Below are 20,905 nucleotides of genomic sequence, written 5' to 3'. Positions count from 1 at the left end.
ATACTGTTAATATTTCAGATGCAAGCATACGTTGCAGAGTTGTTATTTGAACCAATACATTAGCGCCCCCACAAATGCACACACAAAACCTGGTGAAGAAAAGATCCCCTCGTCATGTCATAGAAAGAAAAAAATGAATGAATTGACGAATGAAGAAAATAAAAAATACAGGGATAATCAGATTTTGCCTGCTTTCAACCAAGGTTGAATGATGGATATGTTTAAGTAGAATAGAACGTGTAGAACATCCCAGCAACACATGTTTTCTATTCATGAGTAGCTGATGATGCATACGTTTTTGCATATCTACAAAGTCTGTATTTGTAAGTTGTGTTCAGAGTCTACCATCAAAATTAAAGATGGTTTGTTCACTGCAGTGGATGGTGTGCTATATTGTTTTTGCACTTTCCTGCATTGTGGCCTCTAAATCTGATGTTTTGTTAAAACCAACAACAACAAAATACCCCTTTATTTAACAATGCAATTAAAGTATACGGAGCATTCTTGTGCTCCTTAGATATTAGTGAATATTTTATTGTCACTACTGTACTGTAATTTCCCTCGGGATCAATAAATGATACTCTACTCTACTACAATGCATAAAAGTGGCAAATTGTCTACAGTGGGCTATTTTAAGTTTCAAAGCCAGGGGTCAAATCAGAAGAAGGGGGTAAGGCATTGAATCCTGTGGGGTTATAACTGGGCGTCTTACTAAAAACAGCTCCTCAGTGAGACACCTTTTAGATTTCATGGCAGCTGAGAGAGTTAATCATTAGTTCACAGCAGAGTGGCGAGCTATGTGAACTGGTGAAACTGGCCCACAGAAAAAGATGCCACCCCCTGCTTAAAGTGCAAGGTCTGGCCGATTGAGAGCAACAAACAAATGAAAAATATATTATATCCTGCGAAAGAGCAGACAGGTTCATGTAAGAAACAATGAGTCAGTCGACAGAGAGATAAGAGGGGAGAAAAAATAAAGCAAACTCCAAAGCCACTCCCCAGGACTATGTTGATACCAAGGTAAGCAAAACGTTAAAAAGAGATAACGTTGCCATAGCAATGCACGGAACACTGAGACATTTGAGCAAAGACATTGCATGCACATGCGCCCGAGACCTTTTGAAGAGCACATTTATATGCTCCTATAGATTAAAGCCGTGTGTGTGTGTGTGTGTGTGTGTGTGTGTGTGTGTGTGTGTGTGTGTGTGTGTGTGTGTGTGTGTGTGTGTGTGTGTGTGTGTGTGTGTGTGTGTGTGTGTGTGTGTGTGTGTGTGTGTCCCATTTTAAATTTTCATGGATGCCGCCAACAGTGCAGTACACAACCCATGCTTGGGGATATGCCATGCAAGGTGTTAGGTGCATGCATTACGCTGAGTCAGACTCAACTCAAGGCAATGTCACTTCCACTGAAATAAGGTGGACACCAATGGATGGGTGTGGATGACATGAGTGCACTCGGTATGCCTCTGGCCTGCAGCTGTCAGAGAAAGTTGTAGGTGGGGCTGTTAGGTGTTTCCATATTGTTGCATGTGCGGTGTGAATCAGTAGGGGGAGCTATTTCCCAATACTGATAATAGACAACAACAATAGAGTATTTTACTATTTCTCCACCTCTACTCTACTCTCTCTCTCTCTCTCTCTCTCTCTCTCTCTCTCTCTCTCTCTCTCTCTCTCTCTCTCTCTCTCTCTCTCTCTCTCTCTCTCTCTCTCTCTCTCTCTCACACACACACACACATACACACACACTCTCTCTCTCTCTCTCTCTCGCTCTCTCTCTCTCTCTATACATGACTCACGCCCTCACTTTCTCTCTCTATCCCATCTCTGTCTCCTCTCTCGCTCTCTTCTCTAGTTCATTCTCTTTCTCCACCTTTTTTCACGGACCATATCCATACAGTCTGTTTACACAAGCCACGCCTTTTACACACACACACACACACACACACACACACACACACACACACACACACACACACACACACACACACACACACACACACACACACACACACACACACACACACACACACACACACAAAACTGTGACACACCCATATACATACTGATACACACGGGCAGCAGAAGGCTCTCTTGAGAATGCTAACCTGTGTTTCTAATGTTAACACCCAGTTCTTGTTCGGAGCTTCAGTGGGTGCTATGGTGAAGGAAAAATATTTATCGGTGCCATTGTATCTGTTTGTCACGTCACTTTCAGACCTGTAAATGCACAAATGTTAACACTTTAGGAAAAGTGGAATGGTTTTAGAGGCAACATCCAAGAATACGTAACAGTGAAGTTAGATGGAGAGAGAGAGATAGAGAGAGAGCCAGATACAGAAATGAAAGGCCCACTGGGTTGTGCATTCACCCATTGCAAAGCTTTGACCATGCAGGCAGGGTCTCCAAATGCAGCTCTTTTATCAGCCCTGGCTGAGTGATAGTGCGAGTTCATGTGCCTCGCTCAAGCCTCTCCCACTTCAACTCCCCTCCAAGTTGCATTCCACAGCACTTAGATGAGAGGTCGTGTGAACGGGGGAACCGCACAGTAAATACAGGGCAGATGGCAACAAGGCTGTTGCTTAGTGACTGTGGTGCGAAATCTGTGAAGTGGAAATAAACATCTGTGAAAGAAGACCCAAAATAAGACATGTGTTTTATCGTAATAATTCAAGATTACACAGTCCTCAATGTCAGCCTACAGACTTTAATATGGGCATATGTGTGTTTCTGCAACATTTCTAGGGATGATTTTGTTTTTTTTATCATAGTAAAAATTACTGAAATGCCTCTGACCTTCTCTCTTTCTCTCTCTCTCTCTCTCTCTCTCTCTCTGTCTCTCTCTCTCTCTATCTGTCTGTCTGTCTGTCTGTCTGTCTCTCTCTCTCTCTCTCTCTCTCTCTCTCTCTCTCTCTCTCTCTCTCTCTCTCTCTCTCTCTCTCTCTCTCGTAAAATTATAGCCCACTGCTGCTTTTGCCTGTTAGCATGCTGCTTCTCGCCAGGACGGAAGTCCATGTGCCGTCTAAGGGTGGGGTCTGACTAAGGTGAAACTGACGAATGTGTGCGTCAAGGGAACAAACAGTAGCTTTTGGCTGTCTGCGAGGCAGAGTGTAGACAGGTGTGTCATGTGCTACCACTCACCCGAATGAAGGTATAGGTGAAAGCACAGCAGGGACACTCCACCCATCCACACCCATACCCGCCCAAAATACAACACCGTACCACGTCGTGCTTTTAAATTTACAACAGATCACAGTTGCTCTGGCTATGAACAGTCAACAGGCTGCTAAAATGTTGCATCCTTGTAAATTCTGGATTTGCTTCTTTGTACAGGTATGTAAGAACGAGATTATTACAACTTGCTATTTGAAGAATAGAAACCTTTGTATTGGAGGGAAAGAACGCATGTGAGGAATTGTTTTATGTTGGGCATGTTAGGACTGGTACGGTATGGAGATTTTATCCCCTTTGAAACACCTGGATTAAAGATATTCAAGAAATAAACCGAAATACACATAGATGTTTAAGGAAACCTACATGACACTTATATATTGTAATTTAATAATACAACATAATATTATTGTTTTGCAGATTCTTCTCTACTCTTGTGTCCAGTCTTGTTTCCCTGCTTCCTTTCAAGCAACATCACCTGAAGATGTTGTCACTGGTTATGTCATAGCAAAAGGTGACTTAACAGACATCATGTGTTTGAATGGATGGATGAGTGTGTGTGTGTGTGTGTGTGTGCGTGTGTGTGCGCGCGTGTGTGTGTGTGTGTGTGTGTGTGTGTGTGTGTGTGTGTGTGTGTGTGTGTGTGTGTGTGTGTGTGTGTGTGTGTTTGTGTTGTGTGTGTGTGTGTGTGTGTGTGTGTGTGTGTGTGTGTGTGTGTGTGTGTGTGTGTGTGTGTGTGTGTGTGTGTGTGTGTGTGAATTTGCTTGTTTATATGTGTGTGCGTGTGTGTGCATTTTTGATGCTTTTGCATCTCTGCGATTTGCTTTACGTAAATACAGAAGTGCTGGTGCAATTAATATGTTCAAATCATTTCCTTTTTTATTTTTATTTTATATTTAATTAAAATCCTTTTTATTTTGTTACCTACTCTATAAATCATTAAAGCTCTGTCATCATTTTTATTTTACAGTGAATGTGGCCAGCTGTGCTTCAACATTAGAGCACTTTGATTCAAGTGACCCTGACTTCGCAATACGCCCTGATGGCTCTATCGTTGCACTCCACAACACCAACATACCTGCTGCTGGGAGAGTCTTCACAGTGTGGGCCTCGGATAGCAATGGACACCAAAGTAAAATGCACGTCTCTATCACGAGGAAGTCGCCTCAGGTAAATATACTCTCGATCAATAGTTCAGTCCGTTCAATAGTTTAACCCTTTCGTGCAGAGCCTCTGCTCTGTTATAACTTTATTTTCACCATACTTGTAATGGCCGTGTCTTAAATGGAGCACAGTGTAGGATGACATAGTGTAGGATGACATGCTGTAGCTCGCTGTGAGAATGTTTTTCATCACAGAATGCCAGCAGTTGGTACAAATCTGAATATGGTTTGTAAAGTGTTTTTTCGTATGAGAAGTGTTTCCCACGATTCTCGTAGCGGGTCGCTCTGTCACAAGTTACGTGTGGGGTTCTCTGACAGCGGACGTGAAAGTGGCCGCAAGAGTCATCGTTCACTTACTATTGACTCAAATAAGCATGGGCTGACTCGGGACAGTGATTAATTAAACTTTTAATCCTACATAGAGCCCCTTTAATCTGTTACTCAATACTCTTGGTGATTTTTCGGCGATCCCATCTGCATGAATGGGCTAAAATGGTAGCTCCTTTGTGTGTGGGTACAGTATGTGCAGGCCTAGACAGGTCACCTGGCATTGCGGGCATTTCCCATTGTGCTAACTGTCCTCAGGGACGATGCTGTTGTTGTTTTCGTATTTTCTAAGAGAACAGTCACAAATTTAGTGTGTGTGTATGTGTACGTGTGCTTGCGTGCGTGCGTGTATGTGTGTGCAGCAATGACAAGTGTCATTAGTGTAAGACCATTCTGTCCAATGACTTGCCCCTTCATGTGCTCCTGAATGATGCCAGAAATGTGCTGTTGATCTGGACAACCATATATTTCCGCACTAGAGAGAGAAATATCTGAATAATATGGAGGCACATACTACATGCTTGTAATTTTGTGTGGATTATGGTCACCTGGATTATGGTTATGTGAATATAGTGTATCTCATATATTATAGACGGTGAAGACTGGCATTCTGAGGCGGTCTAAAAGAAGATGGAGCCCGCCACCTCTCAATATTGTTGAAAATGACAATGTTGGTCTTCCGAAAAATGTTGAGCAGGTAGGAGAAATTAAATGGAATGCCATATCACATCTCTTAAATACCATATCACACCATTTCAAACATTCTGCTATTCCCACAGTGTTAATGAACAATGATCTGTTCATATTACATAGTCAATTACACAATTGTACGACTAATTCTATAGTACAAACTAACATTACACTACAACAGTGGATAGATATACAAAGTGTATGATATGCGTCCTTCCCCATCTCTGCAGATTGGCTCAGATTCATCTAATGTGTACAATGTGTACTATGTCATCTCTGGTCCTGGAGTGGATGAGCAGCCAGTGGGGGTGTTCAGTGTGGAACCAAACAGTGGCATGTTAAGGGTCCATAAAGCCGTTGACCGGGAGCAGTACCCCCAATTCAAAGTAAGAAATTAAAAAAATGTATTTGCTTTCCAGTGTTTTTTCTTTTAACTTAGTTTTAGTAGAGGTAGGTGTGTATATGATGTTGTGCTTTTACCATTACATCACTTGTTATGAAATCTGATGTATAAAACCATTTATTTCTTTTTTTTTCTACAGTTCTTTGCCAGGGTATATGACAAATATACCAATGCAGAGACAGACAAACCTCTCGATATCACAGTAAATGTGATAGATCTGAATGACAATGCTCCAACATTTCCTGCCTCACTAACCTTTTCAGTATTGGAACAGACCGCAGGTGAGACTCATACAGTCCTCTGTACTATCAATACTTTCCTGTATTTCTGTTAATGACATGACATGCTGTACATACTGTACATTGTACGTTCGGGTGTATTCATTTTGCACCATTCTTTCTGAAATATTTAAATGGATTAATAGTGATTAATGGTAATCATTTAATATCGGTACTCTCTCAGCACATCAATATGCTTATTAGGCACAGCTAGTACCTAGCATGATTAGTTTCACAGCAGTGTCATAACTTTTTGTAAATCTATTTTTCATACAGGTGCTGTGGTTGGGCAAATTAATGCAACAGACCGAGATGAAGCAGGCACAGACCACACCAAGATTAGATACAAACTCTTGGATGGCAATGATCTGTTCTCTATTGATTCTCAGACTGGCATCATCAAGACAAAAACTGCCACGCTAGACAGAGAGGTAACCCCTCGATGCCTTTATCTGAATCACTTTATTAGGATAAAATGTTCACATTATTTTAATTCAACAGTATAACAAAGTTTTACTTTTCAACATTTCCAACAAACTACTTATTATGTTTTGGTTTTAGTACAGTTTGTGTGTCCTCCAACATTGCCTGTATGCACAATAAGACATTGTCTTAGAAAACTTTCATCTTCCCTTTTTGCAGGCTAAACCCAATCAACTTGTAACTGTTGAGGTTAGAGACATGAATGGGGCATCAAATGGGTTGTTCAATACAGCCACAGCTACCATTCGTCTGGGCGACATCAATGATAACCCACCAGGTTTCACAAAGAGCTCTGTAAGTATTCTCACAATACTGCTGGATTTTATTTGGTCCGTTAGATGGTTGATTGTCTATTGGATTTGACCACATAAATCGTTGATGTACTGTAGTAACATGATCTGAACACAAAATGTTGTGTAAGTAGCATCGGAAGGCATAGCACATACAAGTTTATCATTGCTCCAACTCATTCCACTCGTACACTCGTCAGAATTTTGTAAAAACAAAAAAACAAAAAAAAATGTATGGTGCTAATGATTGTTTGTGATTTTCTTCCCCTGGCTTTAAGCAGGAGCAATTAATATTGAGAAACGTTCCGTTAAATAAATAATCACCTACAGTCTCTGACTATGCCATGATTTTTGGATTTCCGTTTCTCTGTTCAACAGCACAGTGTAAATGTGAAAGAGAATGTGGGCGGCGAGACTCTACTACTCAGAATCCCAGTGGAGGATAAAGACCTGGAAAAGACACCCAACTGGGAGTCTGTGTTTGACATCACCAAGGGCAACGAGAATGGGAACTTCAGAATTGAGACAGACCCAGACACCAACGAGGGCCTCCTGTACCTGACAAAGGTAATTTGATGACTCATTGGCCTGACATAATGCTGACTATGCTGACTGGCTGCATTCCTGAACATATATGGGGTGGGCAATTATTTTGTGCCAAGAGCCACATTGGGTATAGAATATTGGCCGAAGTCGTGCCAGATGTCTCGGTCAAATTGCCCATGTCAATAATAAGAAATAGTGTACGCTAACATAACTTGCCAGATGCCATTCCTGCACATTGTAATGACATGTATTTTGAAGCAATCTTAAGTTTGCAAGACCCCTGTTTTAGGTTGCCATTAAGAATGTTGAGGGACCATATACATTTGTATTTGTATTCTGTCTTGTAAAGACTCTGAGGGCCCCATGGGCCTGAGTTTTCCCACCTCTGATATAGAGTATACAGATTCACGGAGGATGAACCCATTAGGGAGAAATCCAGTGTGGCCAGAAGGATATTCAAAAAGACCATTCAAACAATCAGGCACTGACACTGTTCTCATGTTGAGAATTTGTAATCGTCTGCCTATAGTGTCATCACTATCTACCGTATGTTTTGTGGGTGTGCTGCTCTGACTGCCATATCAATGATCTTGACCCTTCTGTGTTATGGTCAAAATGCACGTTATGAGACGCTGGTGAACTCACAGTGAGGTTACCTCTCCCGCTTCCGTAGTGAAAGGCTTCCAGAACATGTTTACATGCACGGAGTACATGCTACCCTACAGGTTTGCATAGTTTGCATACTTCAAACAGGAAGTACACTGCTCGGATTCGATCAACACCTGATTTAACTTGCTTAGAGCAGTCCTTGGAAAGCAGTGTTATCCAGTCTGGTTGACTTTGTTACGCCTTTGAGGTTTCTCATTAGTCACCTTAGTCAAAAGAGTTTCATTGTAGGCCAGAGATAGGTCACTCAGGTCATTCTGTCGCATTTGAGTGTGAGCTGTTTCACTGCCTGGGTCCACTCATATTCCTGTGAGTGATACATGAATTTTCATGTTCAAGCCTTAATACGCTACACATTATGGTGTATGCGGGCCAACTGTAATACACATTTGAAATTATCTCGCGGGCAGGGCCGTATTAAGATGGCCTGGGGCCCCTAGGCTACAGGTTGCTGTGGGGCCCCCCCAGAAGACAAATTTCCCCACAAATGTACATAGATAGTGTCATAATTACGAGCTAGAGATTGAGGATAACATGTCTACCAACTGTATTGATAAAAACTATATATTTTTCAATATTGCATCTAGTCACAATTCAGCAATTTTTCACTTTTGGCCAATCAGGGGGCCCCCTGGAAGGTGGGGCCCCTAGGCTGCAGCCATATCTAGCCTGTGCATTAATCCGGCCCTGCCTGCGAGCCAAATAAAATGAGTCCGTGGGCCAGATTTTATCCCAGGTCCTGAGTTTAACATCCCTTCCCTATATAATGACCCCCCTGTTCTATATGCACCACCAGCCTCTGGATCACGAGCAGGCCAAGACTCTGAACTTGGAGGTCCAGGCTCGGAACAAGGCTCCATTGAGTGGCACATCAGCCTCGTGGGCATCCATTCCTGTCAGTGTCAATGTCGACGACGTGGATGAAGGGCCGGAGTTCATGCCAGAAAACCTGCAACTGAGGATCAAGGAGGGGCTGCCCAATGGCACCGTCATTGGCACCTACACAGCAAAAGATCCAGAGACCAACAGTGGCGCAGGAATCAAGTAAGCTCCAAATAACCAATTATCTATTTAATGGGCACACTTACTGAGATATGATTACAGTATATATGATAACCATGTGTATTACATTGCTATATTATATGGTTGTGACGTCATCGGCCAAATGCTCCATTCATTTCAACGGGGCTCCCCAACGTTCGCACGTCTGTTATTTTTCGATAACGGACGGGTTGGTCTATAACAGACCGCTGTCAATGGCAACAAGACTTTTCATTGCTAAAGCGACTTTTCAACAAGACTCTAATCTGCTGCTGTGATAGACAACACCTGCTGTCCTGGCTACCTAGCTGTTAGCGGTGTTCCACGGCACTGTTTTGTTTTGCGCATCAACAATCTTTTGACATTAAAAACTATAATCGACTTCACATTAAATAGGCCTAAAGAAATGTCCCCGCCATGTGTGAATCATGTAAGTATATCCATATAATAAGCGGGTTAACTTTCGGCGAGTCGGTCGCTTTGTGGAATAGCAGCACTTCAGAGAGAACAAGACCCCTCCTCTCCGCGTCGGGGTCTAAAGATTCTCTCTGTCGTGCTGCTATTCCACGGTAGCGACCTTCTCGCCGAACGTTAACCCTTACATATTATATAGATTTCTGGGATGCTGTGTGAGCTTCCTTTCGCTTCCAATTGGCCTCCGTAACATTCTGAGGGCAGACATTTCTGTATAACTGCTACTACGAAATGTGTTGTGTTAAAGGTGCACTGTGTAATATTTTTAATATTGTATGTTTATTTCCAGAATTCATGCTGCCCATTAACAAATAGTACCTTTTTTATGAATACTTAGCACCACCATCAATTTCTAAATATTCATCATTAGTGGGAAAAATTGTACTTTTCATACATGAAAAGGGGGATCTTCTCCAGGCAGTGTTAATTTTGTCAGCTTTTTTTGATTTAGTCGTAGTCTTAGTCACAATGACGAAAATCAATTTTAGTCTTAGTCATATTTTAGTCATTGCCTTCCCAATTTAGTCTTAGTCTTTGTCTAAATGACGAAAATCAATTTTAGTCTTAGTCAATTTTTAGTCATTTTAGTCATTTTAGTCAACACTGTACATAATAGAACTTCTCCACACACTGCTTCTCTTTTTTAACATATATCATTGACTGGACAGAATAAACCTTCTCCTCGCACTGCTTCTCTTTTTAACATGTATCACACTGTGCAGAATGAAACTTCTTCACACACTGCTTCTCTTTTTCTCTATTGTATTTAACACCAGTGTTAATTTAGTCCGTTTTTTTAAATTTAGTCTTAGTCTTAGTCACAATGACGAAAATCAATTTTAGTTTTAGTCATATTTTAGTCATTGCCTTTCCAATTTAGTCTTAGTCTTAGTCAGGGGTGGAAAAGTAACTTATTACTTTTACTCAATATTGTACTTGAGTAGCTTTTATGAATACTTTGTACTTTTTAAGTACATTTTTAAATTCATACTTTTACTTGTACTTGAGTACATTTTGACCCAAGTACTTTACTCAATTACACTGGAACCTGGCCTGAGTACTGAGTAAAAAAAAATGACTGAGAGACAAAATGCCATGCACAATAATGCCACAATCCGCCAGAAATGAAAGATTGTACAGGATGTCACACAGCATTTCCACTATTTTACTATCTTGTATCAATGTATTGGATGATGGCTGGTGCCAAGCAAGAGATAGAGGTTATGGAGGACGATATTCAAGAAAAATAAACATGACATTCTCAAGAGGAAAGCTAATTAAAAGTAACTAAGTACTTTTTACTCAAATTACATTTTAAGTGAAGTACTTTTTACTTTTACTTGAGTAGATTTTTAGATAGGTACTTTTACTTGTACTTGAGTAGAATTTAGGCAAAGTAAAGATACTTTTACTTGAGTACACATTTTCTGTACTCTTTCCACCTCTGGTCTTAGTCTAAATGACGAAAATCAAAAAAGGGCTTTGACGAAATATTTTAGTCATAGTCGTGGTTGACGAAATTAACACTGCTCCATGGTCCACTATTTCGAATTTCCAGAAATAGAAATTTTTAGCTGCAACACTCACTGGACTGTGGTCATACTAGTAAATATTAGTTCATTGCTTAGTAAATATTCATGAAAAGACCAACTTTGGCAATAGACAGCACCGTTTCAATGAGCAGCATAGTTGCAATACCTACTCTGGCCACCATCCTACACAGTGCACCTTTAATGGGTTCTCCCCAGGTACTATGAGGTCTCAGACCCAGCCTCCTGGATTGATGTGGGTGAAACCAAAGGGGAGCTGAAGATCGCTAACACCATGGACAGGGAGTCTGACTTTGTGAAGAATGGCATGTACAACCTAACCGTGAAAGGGGTGGATCCTAGTAAGTAAAACAGAGAGAACAATATTATGTTCATTGCGCCATCAACGGTTGCATCATCAGTGCCTCCATATTAGTCAACAACATTATATTGGTTTACAACGACATTCCTAGCCAAACTTTCTCCCCTGAACGAGATTGCGCTGCTTCGAACGACAGTGTTGTGCAAGACATTTTGGCAGCCTGAAGCCAGGGTGTGGTTTCTGCTTGTTCGTCATTTTAGATCATCTGCTACTCTCACTTTGCCCAGGCAAGGTGGATGAAAATCCCCCAGGCGTGTGAATAACTCTTCCAGTCAAGTGACACGTACTGTAGACTGTAGAACAACAGGTGGCACCACACAGAGCCACCTGGATTAGAGATGATGCATTGGTACCACCACAGATACACACCCATCTGTGTAAGAGATGAGGGATATTATCAGTTAGAGAAACACACCTACCTGGATTAGTGATGATGAGACATATTACTAGACACACCTCGAAGATTAGCTACATGTACATCGACCGAGAAACACACCCAGTGTGATACTTGTGTTATGGGAGAGTTTGAATGGTCAGTTGTGGCACATTTACAGGTGTATCACCATACCAACACGTGATGCACTGATGCACAAGTATTCTGTCTCTCTGGCTTGGTGGGGTTAGGGAGGTTCATTAACCCTCCTGTTATCCTTGGGGTCTATTTGACCCCATTCAATGTTTAACGTCTGAAAAATACATGAAGTACATAATTCTTTTGCTTCATCTTTGATGACTTTTCCTAAATATATGGGGTCAATGTGAAAAAAGTGAAATTTCCACAAAAATGTTTTCCCTAAGTGCTGTACACGTTTTGGTTACATCTGTGTTCCTAGGGGTCAACTTGACCCCACATTATTTTAAGTGTATTAAACATAAATGGAACATCAATATTTTGCTAATACATGTTCCAATCTGTCTAGAAAATGTAAAATACATGAACATAAGTTATTTAGAACAGACCATTTTGCTTTATTTATGGCTATGATAACATCAAAATGACCCCAAGGATCACGGATGTAACCTAAATCTCAGGATAACAGGAGGGTTAATTATGACATTTGCCATTGTCATAGAACATCATACAGTAATGTATGCTTTTTCTTATCTCAGGTGGTAAAACAGGCACAGGGACGGTTTTCATCACTCTGGAAGATGTGAATGACAACCTGCCCACACTGCCGTCTCATGACCTGGTTCTGTGCGAAAAGGCCGATGGGCTGGGCTCGGTGGTGGTGGTGGCGGAGGACAATGATGAGAAGCCATTTTCCTCCCCCTTCCTCTTCAAGCTGATGGAGCCATACGAAGGGAAATGGACCCTGAGCAAACTAAATGGTAATGACTTCAGCAGTAATAATAATGAGAGCGACTGATTGAGAGTGTGCTATGATGACAATGGCCCAGTGATGGTCTTAAATTGCAACAACATCACATCGGAATAACATTAAGGGTAGGAAAACCTCTCGGGGTATATGGTGGGAAAAATAAACAGTGAGAGAGAGATGGCTGCACAGTGTGAATTGAAGTTATGAGTGGCCATGATGGTGGCAGTTAAGTTGAGATAACTCAGAATAAAATGCTCTTTGGTGGCGATAGGTGGCGGCGAGGCAAGGCGAGGACAGTTTATTTACACAAAACAAACAATTCACTGTGTGCTGTAGCCAAATAATTGCGGTGAGAGCAAAATAATAAAGGAAGAAGAAAGAAAAACATGTTGGAAGAACAGAACAGAATAGAATAATTCAGAAAGAAAACAGCAACCCTTTGAAAAAGTCCCTTTTCCACATTTCCTATTTGTTTTGCCTTTCAAATCAATTTCCTTAAAATTTTTTTTTTAAAAAACCACTCAATCTGTGCTTCTTTTTTTCTTCTTCGCAGACACGGCAGCGACACTGCAACAGGAGAGCGAGCTCCCCACAGAAGTGTACGAGATCCCCGTGCTGGTCACCGACCTCCAGGGCATGGGGGAGACCCAGGTGGTCCGGGTGAGGATCTGCCGCTGCCACTACGACCAGTGCGTGGTCCGAGACAAGTCCACTGCCCTGGGGGTGGGAGGCATCCTAGCCATGCTGCTGGGTCTGGCCCTGCTGCTGCTGTTGTGTGAGTACACTACCAGAGATTCTTTAAGTATATAGAGATATGCCAACATAATAGGTTGCTATGGGCACCTAACGAGACCAGGTTCCGGTCTGCCTAAAGGGGCGTGTCATAATACTCCTAGCATTGAATAGAACAATAGGAATAGGCTCTACTCTCTCTGGTGAGTACACTACTATGTATTGTACGCCAGAGTCATACAGAAGGGAGAGTTGCGCGATTGGAGGACCAGGAATTAAATTGCAGCCCCGCCTTTCAACGAGATCGAGGTCGTGCCTAAAGCGGCTGTCTTTCCATAGACTCAACATAGAACCACCACATTAAAAGCCAAAAATAAGGACTAACGAACTATACTGCGGGGTAATCACCACAAATATATAAACTATCAACTGTCTTGGTAATGATAATCACAACAGTTTTACCATCTGTGATGTTTATCTGAAGTTATTACTACGAAAAGCAAGTCTTGTCATATTCCCTGCATTGCATCGCATCGCATTTGCTGTGTGTACGCCCACTTCTAGGCACTAACATTCGCAACGCTTAAGCAGTTCTGAGACGCAGCTAATTTTGCTAATGCGGAAGTCGGCCCTAGGATACAGTGGAGATTGCCCGACTCTATATGACTCTGTTGTACGCAGCACACAGTTACTAGTGGGCATGTGCAGGCATGTGTGTCTATACTTTTATAGTGCATGCAGGAACGCACATGAAGAGGTATCACGTACAGTAGATGTGTATTAAATGACGTTGGTCGTCACGATTGCATAATCGGCTATAGACACGTGCACACACTCATGCTCGCGCTTGCCTGCACTCTCAAACACAATCTCTCTCTCACACACACACACACACACACACACACACACACACACACACACACACACACACACACACACACACACACTGTGTATGCAAAAAACTATTGTGTGCATATTGATAACTCCTCCCGCTGCCCACAGAGTATGGAAATGATAGTTTGTTGTGTGTTTTCTTTTTATGGTCATGCTCAGGTCTTTTGGCCGCCTGTGTTTGCGCAACCAAGGGTGAGAAGCTGGAGCTGAAAGATGACCTTTGGAATGGCGGCATGCTCCTGAAATCAAACACAGAGGGCCCAGGGGAGGAGGTGAGGAGGACTAGCTATTCGTGTGCAGTGGTGCAGGCCCACTTGCTGAAATGTGGACGCGGGGAATGCTAGGAATTCATACAGTGTCTCAGACACAGATGCAAGCTAAACACCTGTACATTCTCTATAGCTATGCTTTCATACTTTCGGAATTAAAATGTACTGTCAGCTGCTATGGCAATGACTTTCGATAAGTAACTCACTTTGTTGTTTTTGTCTGTCTTTTGTTCACCTCAGGGATCGGCAATTGTCATTGTGCCAAACACAGGCATGGAGAAAGGTGCTGTGAAAGGTGATGCCATGGATAATGGTGCGTTTGGCACCATGGGCGGTGCTGGCAACATGGGCATGGGCATGGCCAGTGCCAACACCGTCGCAGGTGCCTGGCAGTCCACCCAGCCGCCTGTCGGACTGCAGCAGTCATCCGGCGTCATGACGATGGACGTGATGGACATGAACACCAGCAGCCAGTACGATTTCGGAGGCGGCCAGGGGATGGACGAGAGGATGTTCCATCTGAACCAGAGGGACGCCACCGCTCTTCACACGTGGAGGACAAACGGCATCTTTCTAGACATGGTATGACCACTGACTTGTTTTTTTGTCACAAATTTCATAGTTTTCAGTATGCTCCACAATACTACTATATAATCATAATAATAATGATAATAATAATAATAATAGTAATAATAATAGTAATAATAATGAAAGTAATAATGATAATAATAATACATCTGTTTTGTATAGCGCTTTCATGGTAAAGATGCTTTACTGGAAGTTCACATACGCATGCACACACACACACACACACACACACACACACACACACACACACACACACACACACACACACACACACACACACACACACACACACACACACACACACACACACACACAGAAAAAGAGAGAGAGGGATGGATAGATAACTGTCAGAAAGGTGATGTGTTAAGTGGTGTAAAAGGTGGGTTCCTAGTTGGCACTTGAAGAAGAGTAGTGTGCTGGAGTTAAGGATGGCCAGGGGGAGGGAGTTCCAGATGGTGGGGGCAGCGATGTCGAAGGCTCTGTCTCCGAGGGCCCGGTATTTGGTTGAGGTGATGGGGGCGAGGAGGTCAACATCTGCAGAGCGTAGTCGATGGTTGGGGGAGTAGCAATGGAGATCAGTCAGGTACTGTACAAGGGTGCAAGGTTTTTGTGGGCCTTGTAAGGGGTAAGGAGGATCTTGAAATGTATTCATTGTTTTATGGGAAGCTGACGGAGGACCGGGCTGCAGAGTTTTGGACTCTTTTTGAAGGACAGCGGAGGGTTGGCCATACAGGATGCTATTGCAGTGGTCGTGTCTGGAGGTGATAGAAGCATGCATTAATGTCCCTGCAGGTGGGGTGAGAAGAGTGGTGTTGCGGCTGGGCAATGTTTGACATGTGAAAGACGGACGTTTTGGTCATATGGTTAATGTGTGATTTTAAGGAGAGTGTGGGGTTCATGCTCATAGGTTCCAAGGTTTGTGACGAAGAGGGAAGGTGGATTTCGGAAGATGGATTTCAGGCCAAAGATGATGATCTCAGTTTTATTACTGTTATGTTTCAGAAAGTTGCGGTACATCCAGTTTTTAATATCTGTGAGGCAGCAAGTGAGGGGGGAGAGGATGGCCAACCGTATCTCTTTCATTTCGTGCATTCACGTTATTGGCCGTTTTTCGTGGTTGGGCAACGAAACGCTGCCTATTCATTTGAATTGCCCGACTGCTGCCTAGCGACCCACTAGTTTCGTTAGTTTCGGTACCGTCACATGGTAATCAAACATTTCAAACAAGCAATTTAGGGTTAGGGTTAGGTTTAGGGTAAAGGTTAGGGTTAAGGTTAGGGTTAGGGTTAGGTTTAGGTTTAGGTTTAGGTTTAGGGTTAGGGTTAGGTTTAGGGTCGTATGACATAAGGCGTAAGTACCGAAAGGACGTCGAATTAGTGAGTCCCGAGTGTATCAGCAGTGTTCTGTCAGCACCCCCTCCCCGCCCCTGCAGACGCTTGGATAACCATAGCAGCAGTGGGGCAATATAAATGAATAGGCAGCGTTTCGTTGCCCAACCACGAAAAACGGGCAATAACGTGAATGCACCACGAAAATTAAAGTTATTTTTTTGTGAATACTTCACGAAATTACAGAGATAGGGCTCGTATGGCAGGGGAGATGGTTTTGGTGCTGGTGTATAGTAGGGTATCGTCAGCATAGCAGTTGAATTGGAGTCCATGGTGACAGAAGATATACTAGGCTATATATCTACAGTATTTATCGGCTATAGACAACTGTAACCATGTCTGCCAATTCGAAGATGTCTTAAACATGTCAAACAAGTGACGTATACAGTATATTCAGGTCAATGTGTCAAACACTTCCTAAATATCAACAGATCCATAACTGGCCTAAACAAGACCCTTATGCCTGGCATAGTAACTGGACTATAGACTGATATCACTACCCCACTGGCTGTGTGACCATTCATGACACCTGTCCTGCTTCACTTTTTTCAGAAACTGAATTACCTGGCCACAGGGGAGGACGGCCGGTATGCAGATGACATCCTCCACCCGTACAACTTTGAGGGGGAGGGCTCCGTGGCCGGCTCCGTGGGTTGCTGCAGCGACCAAAGCTATGGCAACCTGGACTTCCTGGATACACTTGGACCAAAGTTCAAAACGCTGGCGGATGTCTCGAACAAAAAATAACGCTGGAGCGAAGGGAGGAGGAGCCCCCATTGCAATGCAAATGACTATGGTTAAGGATTCCCGGAACAGCACATTTGAAGTTGTCACACGTTGTGGCTAAGTCTGTAGTGTTGAGACTACAAATAGGAATAGGGTAAAAACACAGCACTGCCAATGTACATAAGAGGGTTCTTTTCATGTAATCTGTTCTATGCCATTAAAAGTTATGGACTGTCAGAAACAGTATTTTTATGCACTCAAGATCAATGTTGTGTACATTATGAGACATATGCCACTTCAATATTATTTTGTCTTTGCCACATATGCTGTAGATATGGAAAATGGGGTTGTGCTTTCTGTGAACTTTTGAGAATGTTCTTTCTATAGGGTTGTTTTTGCACTAAATGTAAGTTGGGGTATCGTGAAATACTGCTGTTTACTTTCCCACAAACATGTTCAGAATTTTCTTACTCTGAATCCTAATACTGTAGATGGTTCTTATGAATGCAAGTGATAGTTCTCAATGTAAGAATGGTTGAGCGTGAGTGTAGTTTTGTCTGTGGTTTGATTTCAGAAAGTGGGCACAAAGTAGCATTTCTGCTGTATAAGAAAGAATCCTCAATGTTCAATTTTTTTTTATTATATTGCCTATTTTCTATTGTCTGTTAAATAAATATTTTGTATGCCCTGTGACATAGGCTACATGCCTCAGCCTCAGACTATGACTCATTTTGTATCTCCGCACAGAGTAGCTGATGATTAACTAGGTGTGGCCTGGCCTGGCCCGGCATGACATGACACACCAGCGCTGAGTGAGATCATGAGAGCGAGGGCCTGAGTCACGGCTGTCTGTAACACCCACTCAAGCCCCCTACTGGCCATAGCACAATACTGCACCCATACTGTTTCAAAACAGAACTCACCCGACCCTTGGCTGTACTGTACTGTCAGGCTTCGTGACTGGCTGATTTGACACAGTAGTTTCACAATATGACATATGGGCCCACTTAAGCACACTCATTTTTCATTTTCATTATTTTTCATTTTTATTTAATTACAGAATGTATTACAATTAAATAAGGGTTGAATGACTAAGGTTGTTTTTTTTATTATTATTATTATTATTTTTATTTTTTTAAATCAGCTCATCACCATAAAATTCTTATCTGATGACCATGCACCAGATTTAGACATAACTCTGGTGACAGATCAGGAGAATTAATATGAACCCCCTTGTGAGGTCGCCTCTGAAGATATAATTAGATGGGTGCAATTTTGCTACACATGCATATCTTAACCTCCTGTGGACAAGGACTCGGAGAGGAACTCATCCCAATCCCCGACTTGTTGTAATGATCAAATGTTCCAGTGTATTAAAAGAATCTCACTATGATATCTCGTTAGATCACAATTACTCTCATCGTAATCACAAGATCATGTGGCGGAGAGGGGCTTTTCATCTGCGACATGAGAGCTTATGTCGGAGAGCAGTGTATAAGTCACATGAAGGATTTCCAACTCCAAACTCCCAGCGGGGCCAATTAGGGCCATCTTGAAGAAAGTTCCGGGCGCTTCTATTTTGAATATCCTCCAAAGTGACGACACACCCTCTCCTTTGTGGAGCCAACAAAGAAAGAGCAACCCCTGCAAAATTAAACTCCTTAACCTTGGGCTGCAAACTCCACCAAAAACCCTGATGCACACTTTAGGTCATTTTGTTAAAATCCAGTGGCAAAAAATAATAAACAAATCCATTTATATGTTCCTGGTCTGTCCATGTGATATGGTGATTCTTCAAAGATTAATTAGGATACATTTCCTTGACCAAATACAATTTCTAGATAATTTACACCTTCATTTCTAAAATTCACAAAAAACCATGATGTTTTAAATATTGTACATATTGTACATACTGTAAAGCCGTGTTTCCCAACCAGGGGTACGTGTACCACTGGGGGTACGCGAGCACACCTCAGGGGGTACGCGGAAAGATGTAATAATAATAAATATATTGACTGTAGTCACATTGGGATAGAGCAACAGAACATGAGTGAGGGTGAGGGGGTACATGTCATATGACAAAATGGCGTAGGCCAGGGGTGTCAAACATACGGCCCGCGGGCCGCATCCGGCCCGCCAGAGGGTTCCATCCGGCCCGGATGTAAAAAAAAATTTTTTTTTTTTTTTTCAATGAAATAACCGAAATGCGCAATTACGGCCGTCGGGGCAAAATCGAGACCTGCATGACATTAACCCATTGGTCCCTCTGTTATACTGTATATATGTAGTAAAGTGCACATCACACTTCTATTATAAATGGTGAATTTGTACTGTAACAGGCATTTGATAAAGCTCATATATTATAGACCTCATATATAGAGATAAAATGTTAACACTTCTTATTCGTATTGTATTGGTATTGGTTGTAATTAAATAATAAATATAATTGGATTTGTATTGGTTCCTATTAAGCTGAAACTGGAAACGGGATGTTAGAATGCGTGAAAATGCAGGAAATTACATCTAAGAAATACAAAATTTTGCTGGGGGACACCCCCAGACCCCCCGCCAAAAAGAACTGTCCCATACTTAATTCATTTAAGGTTGCCAATGAATGAATGAAGTCAAGGAAATTTTGCATAGGATTATCAGTATTGCATTGCTTTCTACATATTCAACACACTTAAAACGTGATAGTACTGAACACTAATCCTCTGCTTTACGTTTTTTTTGCGATGATGTTACTAATGCGGCCCGCTTGAGGTCCACATGGGTTGTATGCGGCCCCCGGACCAAAATGAGTTTGACACCCCTGGCGTAGGGGGTACCCAGGACAAAAAAGGTTGGGAAACACTGCTATAAAGGACTATTTTGTGTTCATGGATAATATGAAATGAGGGTGAAGATCGATACAGGACTGTAAGTTTGAATTAAGGAGTCCTCACACGTAAAATGTGTTTTACTTTGGAATAAAAATATCAAAGGAAAAAGGATTTTAGATGTTATTGGAATAAAAATCAAAGGGAAAGGATTTAAAGTGTGCGGACTTATGAAAAATAAAAGGAAAAAGGATTTTAAGTGCCCAGACTAATACAAAACAAAGGAAAAGGGATTTTAAAGGGTGTGCGGCCTAATAAAAAAAATCTAAAGAAAAGGGATTTTAAGTGTTCGGACTCCTCACACCAAAGTTATGATACGAAATAAGACCTGGACAGCATTGCAGATCTAGTGTAGCCATTCAGTAGTCCTGGTGCATGTGGTAGGCCCTATACGTATTGTTGGAGCATGGGCTCATTCATAACTTGGATCAAAGCCACGAGTATACAGTAGCAATGTAGAGCGAAGCCTGTGAACATGGTTAGTAGTAGGATGCTGTCCAAATCAGCATCGACATACGCTACGCAGCACCTATTCTGGTAACTTAGGGCCTGGTGTGAAATGTACCACTCCTCTCCTAAGGAATGCATCTCAGCTCTGTGTGAGAGGAGGAGAGTGACTTGGAAGTCATGAAGACAGCTGGCACAAAGCCAGCCTCCGCTAACTAAT

At 42.2% G+C, this 20,905-nt stretch overlaps 1 protein-coding gene across 1 annotated transcript; it reads left to right on the top strand.

Moving 5' to 3' along the window:
• The first annotated feature begins 3,180 nt into the window (after positions 1 to 3,180).
• Positions 3,181 to 18,070, top strand: LOC134465605 (desmocollin 2-like protein). Its single transcript, XM_063219367.1, has 16 exons — positions 3,181 to 3,330; positions 3,589 to 3,682; positions 4,139 to 4,338; positions 5,251 to 5,355; positions 5,579 to 5,734; positions 5,891 to 6,032; positions 6,306 to 6,460; positions 6,672 to 6,806; positions 7,181 to 7,369; positions 8,811 to 9,058; positions 11,278 to 11,420; positions 12,551 to 12,772; positions 13,316 to 13,537; positions 14,548 to 14,660; positions 14,898 to 15,239; positions 17,186 to 18,070. Exons 1-16 carry the CDS (start codon positions 3,265 to 3,267, stop codon positions 17,378 to 17,380), a joined length of 2,727 nt encoding a protein of 908 aa, XP_063075437.1. The 5' UTR covers positions 3,181 to 3,264; the 3' UTR covers positions 17,381 to 18,070.
• The last annotated feature ends 2,835 nt before the right edge of the window (positions 18,071 to 20,905 follow it).

The sequence above is a fragment of the Engraulis encrasicolus genome, chromosome 16, assembly GCF_034702125.1.
Source record: "Engraulis encrasicolus isolate BLACKSEA-1 chromosome 16, IST_EnEncr_1.0, whole genome shotgun sequence".
In the NCBI taxonomy this organism is placed as follows: Eukaryota; Metazoa; Chordata; class Actinopteri; order Clupeiformes; family Engraulidae; genus Engraulis; species Engraulis encrasicolus.
Note: the sequence above shows the minus strand (reverse complement) of the source record. Positions and strands in the feature narration are given on the sequence as shown.

Bases quoted from the DNA above. Each gene is read 5' to 3' on its own strand.
- LOC134465605 (XM_063219367.1), top strand. From the start codon at position 3,265: ATGAACAGTCAACAGGCTGCTAAAATGTTGCATCCTTGTAAATTCTGG. The intron at 3,683-4,138 runs GTGACTTAACAG...TTTATTTTACAG, and splicing joins TGGTTATGTCATAGCAAAAG to TGAATGTGGCCAGCTGTGCT. The intron at 7,370-8,810 runs GTAATTTGATGA...ATGCACCACCAG, and splicing joins GCCTCCTGTACCTGACAAAG to CCTCTGGATCACGAGCAGGC.